The sequence below is a fragment of the Vigna umbellata genome, chromosome 4 (assembly GCF_029865625.1).
Source record: "Vigna umbellata cultivar VRB3 chromosome 4, Vumbellata_1.0, whole genome shotgun sequence".
NCBI classification, from domain to species: Eukaryota; Viridiplantae; Streptophyta; class Magnoliopsida; order Fabales; family Fabaceae; genus Vigna; species Vigna umbellata.
In genome coordinates, this window is record NC_142168.1 from 64,093,946 (window position 1) to 64,100,253 (window position 6,308).

Genomic DNA, 6,308 nt, shown 5'->3' on the forward strand with positions numbered 1-6,308 from the left:
ACTTTATTCATGCGATGGCATTCTACACGGATAGCGACCCAGTCATTTGCCGAGCTTTCTCCTTGTCCTTGAAAGATGAAGCATTGGAGTGGTACCACACCCTCCCTCCGAACACGGTAGACTGTTTTGCCACGGTAGAAGCTTTATTCAGAAGACAGTATGTCGCCAATAGAAGACAGGAGATGATGCCGACAGAGCTAGTAAACACTACACAGGAGAAGGATGAAACGCTGAGAGCGTTCATGCAGAGGTATAACGAGGCTGCAAGACGAGTGAAAGACGCAAATCACACCTTCATAATAAGTAATTTACCCTCATGTTTAAGACCAAGGTATTTTGTTGAACAGGTATATGCTAAACCACCGAAGTCTATGGAAGAACTCCAAGAAACAATCGCAAAATTCATACACATCGAGGATCTTCGAAACTCAAGGAGAAAGCAACAGCAAGAGGTTCCCAATAATGGGAACAAGAAGAAGGTGAAGCGATCGTCTAATGACAATAAAGGTGACAGGCCTCCTTGAAAGGAGTTAGTTTGGACACCCAAATATGAGCGCTATACTGCTCTTAACGCACCCAGAGCAAAAATACTCGAAGAGGCTCTGCACACTGAACTCTTCACTGTTCGACGAAAATCCTCACCAAAAAATGTTGATGAAAGTAAAGCCTGTCGTCTCCAACAAAACCATGGTCATGACACAGAAGAATGCAACATAGTAAGAGATGAGATAGGAAGACTTGTCCGAGCGGGATATCTCCAAAAATATGTAAAAGGAGAAGCACATAGGGCAATAAGCCCCCCCAGGAGAGGAACTTCGCATAAAAGTCCCGAACGCCTATCTCGTAGAGACGATCATCAAAGGCGACGATGCCAAAGCCGCACTCGTGATCCTGTACGTGAAAGGTCGGACAAATCGACACCATATCTGGAGGCTTCGCTGGAGGGGGACCATCATCCCGTAAGAGACATTTGAGAAGCTTAAAGACTGTGCACATGGTAGATCGACAACCTCGATCTATGCCAAACATCACCTTCACAGACGCAGATTTCCACACTCCCAATCCTAATCATGATGACCCCATGGTCATCACCGCCGAGATAGCACGATATGATGTCAGTAAAGTGTTAACCGATCAAGGCAGTTCAGTTAACATCTTGTACTGGACCACATTCCTTAAAATGGATTTATCCGAAGATTTGATAGTCCCTTTTAATGAGCAGATTGTAGGGTTCGCAACAGAAAGAGTAGATACTTGAGGATATCTCAACTTGAGAACTCGACTCGAAACGGGTAAAGAAGCAAGACAGCTCAGGGTAAGGTTCTTACTCGTAGAGGCGAACACTTCATATGCACTACTGGGACGACCTTGTTTGAACGCCTTCGAAGCCAGCGTATCCACCCCTCACTTAGCTATGAAATTCCTGTTAGAAAGAGGTATTGTCTGTACAATAAGGGCAGATCAACGGACGGCTCGACAATGTTATGTTACTGGTCTAAAAGTCACACCCTTCGTTCCACCAAGAAAAATCAAAAGGGCGGAAACAACAGCGATCGACCTTGACCCCAGAACCAACGTTGACGATCGCATCCAACCTCAGGGCGATGTCAAGACATTCCTACTGGGAGGAAGAACAGTTGTCCCAAACGCTCAGAAGTAGTAAAGCATCATCAGTACGGTTTATATCTTGGTCCTAAATAATCATACTGAAACAATTTATAATCTCATTCATAAAATGCTATTTCTATACATGTTCATAAAACTAAAGTGAAATTTTACTTTTAAATTATAACTTAATAAATGTAGGAATTCCAATCTATTTTCAACACCTTCCTTCATTTGAATTCATTGCCTATTATAACAAAACACATTCTATACAGGTTTGTTAAGTAGACTTTTGATATGAAACACAACCAAAGCATTGCTTTGTGTCAAAAGAGAGTGATGCTGATAAACCTACCTAACAATTTCCTTGTAAAAAGACTTCCAAAATTTTGGCAAATGAATGCGATGAGTGAATAGAAAATAGGAGGAAAAACTCAGCATACTAAAAGATTTCAGTCTCTGGCAATCTTCTGTTCAGCAGCCAGCCATGCTGAATAGCAACTGCAAACAACAGATAATAAAAGCAGAAAGGGCACTTTGTAACGTTTCAGTAATCATCCGCTGGTCCCATCTCATCCTCCTCCTGTGTTATAATAATATTGAAAAAACATATAAATTGGAGAAAAATCCAATGCCTTGATTTTAAGAATAACATAGGTTAATTGTCAATAGATATCTATCTAGTAAATCAATAATGAAATGTCACGCAAAATCATCTGATGAATGTAAAGAAAATTACAAATCACATAAAACTTATCTACCAAACTAGACTTTTCAAACGTATATAGTCAAAACAAGTTTCCACTCAACTTTCAAAACTTAATAAAAGAGAAGAAAGAAATTACTTTATCAAACATATACTTTGCAAGCAGCTTCCATTTACTGTTATAATGTCAATGAAACTTTCAATACATGAGAATGAAGCAGTAACAGATTATTGAGTGATCTATGCTTTCAGTATCTTTAAGAAATCAGATTCGTAATTTGAATGATTACAGTATGAAACAAAAGATACAGACAAGCTGAATATTAAGAAACACTTACAAGAAAGAAAAAAAGGTTAAAGTTCCCTCACGAACTAAAATTGACATACACACAAGCCAAACGGAAGAACTAAGATAAACTAACATATGTATAAACTATTTTAATTAGAGAAATTTGATCTATTTAATTTTTCTTTTATCTTTTGCCTCTTATAAAAAAGTTTATTAAGACATTAATATCAAATATATTTTCTTATTGGGTGGAACTAAAAGTGTATCACTATTACATGTGTCAAAAAGTAAAACAGTTCTAAAGAGAATTACCATATCATTGAATAATTCCTCCAGGCGATCTATATTGACTTTAGAATTGAGACTCTGCAAATAAAACAATGAAACAAATATTGTTTGTATACATAAACAATTTCTGAAGATCTTATGTTGACTACTAAAATAACCAAAATTAATCATATATTGATCACGGATTTGATCATGAAAAGTGCACACAGATAGTAAAACAAACTAAATCATAGAGAATTGCAGATGTTACCCCATCTCTATCTCAAAAAGATGCCAAAAAAGAAGTCTTAAAGTTAAATTCGAATGCTCAATGAACAAGGGAATCCAATCTCAAAACAACTATAGGCACTCCCCACACAACTCATTGCATAGATAGACATTCTCTTTTGTTTCCAATGCTTTTTACAAGCATATCTTTCCTTTTCAGTTTTTACCTCTAAGGTTATTTCATCACATAATATACTTTAGAAAAGAAAATGAAGAAATGTGCAGAAAAATTACAATTCACAGCACTGATGCTTGGTGAACACTACTAAAACCCTCTCATGGCAAAAACTTCCTCAGGTGTCAAAATTTCTTAACAAAATCACCCCCACCACTTATACTCTACCATCATAGTGACAACAAGAAAGAGACATCTCAGCCACCAGGTACTCACACTGAAAATCATTTCCCCTTTTATCTCCCTCAGCTGTAGAACAAACATCTAAAGAAAATGAACTTTTGTTGTTGAATAAATTACCTTTTTTTCATTAGACATTTGGCTGAAGGCCTCTGCAGCAGATTGAGTAAGCGCAATGTTTTTTGCTTCATGGGCTCGTCTCTGCTTCATTCCCTAGAATAGTAAATGTAAGAAACTAAGACAATGTAAGGCTTGATGTTTTCCATTAGTTTATGCAGTACTAATTATACTATGGTGACAAAAAAAAATCCAGAATTATTGGACCACCTACTAGCACTCCCGTTGTAATGTATAAGGAGGAGTATAATCAATTTGAAATTAAAACAATTAAAAATGCATTATTGTTAATAAAAAATTGACTTCGGTGCATTTGCTAGATTCACCAACTTCCTAGAATTGCTCCTACAAAACTTCCCTTGCATCTCAGGCTTCCATTTCATTGTCCTCTTGTTTAGATACTAGTAAATAGTACATACTATAGAATGACAGACCAGAAATTCTTCATGGGAAGCTGATAGAATACCCAAGAACGGCAAGGGTACAGCAGTACCAGTACAAGAAATTGAAACACTTCAACCATTGAGTTGAGTAACTTATTATGTGATCTTCATCGATCCAACCATTGAATCGAGAAAAAATAATAGTTCATGCTAATCAAATTTCAAATAAGTTAAAATCTAGTATCCAATAGTTTATTTTATATATCACTGAAATCATATTTTAAATGAGAAATGCTGTATGATAAAGCCTAGATTAAAATAAAAATGACGTGACACTTCTTCATAAAATTCTTAGCAGTGGATTTCATGAATTTTTTTCTCAACTCTTAAGTTATTTGTGGTATACATTCAAAATAGGAACCTCAAAAATGTCAAAAAGTACCTTTCTGGATTTTGCCGCAGCTGCAGCTAGCTCTCTTGCTGCTAGGAAATCCTCTGAGCAGTTTCCAAAATTTCCCTCAAAAGCTTTCTTATTAGCTGTTGCAGCTGCTTTCTTGGCTGCCTGTTCCTGAAATAAAAGATCAAGTTAAAATAAAGATACAAGCAGCCTCTTCTGAATTTGACTTTCAGATCATGATAAAAAGTGAAAAAACTTACAGATACAAACAACTTTCTAGCACTACAAAAACTGGAAAACAGCAGATAAATTTATGTAGCATAACATACACTCGGTTAACTCTTTCCCACAGCATCTTGATATTCTTCTCCTCCTCATTGTGAAGATACACATCAACATCACAATCATCAATATCAGACAAAGTTTCTGATTCATCTTCTCTAAGTGAATCATCAAATTCACTATCCTCGGCGGCCTCATTCTCAACATTAGCCCCTGAAAGCATATTTTATTCAAAAGCTGCAATGCAAATCAGAAAACGGTCAACGAAGTGGCGCCTAATATAAGAAAAAAAAAATTAAGGCTCAACTAAAACACCAGTTCGAATTTAGGTCTTTCTAAGTAAAGAACCAAATAAATCAATCAACAAGTAGTCTACGCAGAACATCAATGCCAATAAGACCATTTCTCTGTTTAAAAGAAAAAAAAATGCGTAAACGCAAACACAATTCAACATTAAACTCCGAAATCAAATTTTAATAACCCTAGTTGTATAAACTTGAGTAGAAGAAAATAAAAAATAAGTTTTTTTTCATTTTCTTATAAACTAAACAGCATTTACACATACAAAAAGTACATTGAAAGCTTTAAAAATATAACAAAAAAAAAATTGTAAAAACCACTGAACTCACAAATTTATTGATTCAATAACAAGTCTAAAAGTATGGGTCAATTATTTTAAAGGATCAGTGCCTAGAGTTTTTCATTAAAAAGAATGAAGAGAAAGAACATATTTTGTAAATGATAGAACAGAGGAAGAGCGAATGCGAATGATTAGAACAGAACACAGAAGCAGAGAATGGAGAATGTGTTTTGGTGAAAAGAAACAGAGTATGAATACAGACCCTAAATCTTTGCAAGACAGAGAAATACGTGAATACAACTCTCCCTCAAATGCTCTGTTTATATTTAACATTTTCTCACACGCTCTTTTAGATTAATTTATTAAATGGGCTATAAATTATATAATTCATGTTGGGTGCCCATTTTTCCATCAATTCACTCTTATTATTCATTATCTTTTTACAGTTTTAGAAAGATTTTCGAATATATTTTAATATTTATATACACTAAATACTATTAAATGCAATAATATTTATATCATATTTATATATATTTTTACTTAGCTGTATTTGATTTATGTAATTAATTATCTCGATTAATCTTATATAATATATTGTAGTATTTGTTTTAATTTTATCACGTTTGACAATATTAATGAGATGACCGATGACCGACATAGTTATGTTATAATCGAATATGTCTATACTGAATATTTTACAATCTAAATTTGTGAGATGTAATCAAACATATCTAGTATACATGATATATTTATTTATTTTATCAATTAATAAAATTATTTTAATTTAATAAAAATTAAAGTAATTTTATTATAAATTAATATCATGTTACAGAAAATTATATTTTATTCTTATAAATATCAATAGTTTAATTTAAAATATTACAAAACAGTGATTTTTTAAATAATTAAGTTAATAACTAAAAGAAAATATAATTTTTTCAAATTTTAAAATATATAGAACTAAATTATCATTTATTTTAAAGATGGAAACCAAATTTTAATAAAACATAAGAATAAGAACTACTTCTATAAATGTGAA

The 6,308-nt window shown here is 33.7% G+C and overlaps 1 protein-coding gene across 1 annotated transcript; it reads right to left on the reverse strand.

Moving 5' to 3' along the window:
- Positions 1–1,698: 1,698 nt before the first annotated feature.
- LOC148200903 (uncharacterized) lies at positions 1,699–5,502 on the reverse strand. The gene is made up of 5 exons (XM_088113080.1): positions 4,739–5,502; positions 4,453–4,578; positions 3,631–3,723; positions 2,913–2,966; positions 1,699–2,188 (listed from the first exon to the last, which is right to left on the reverse strand). Exons 1-5 carry the CDS (start codon positions 4,910–4,912, stop codon positions 2,153–2,155), a joined length of 483 nt encoding a protein of 160 aa, XP_087969206.1. The 5' UTR covers positions 4,913–5,502; the 3' UTR covers positions 1,699–2,152.
- Between the last annotated feature and the right edge of the window lie 806 nt (positions 5,503–6,308).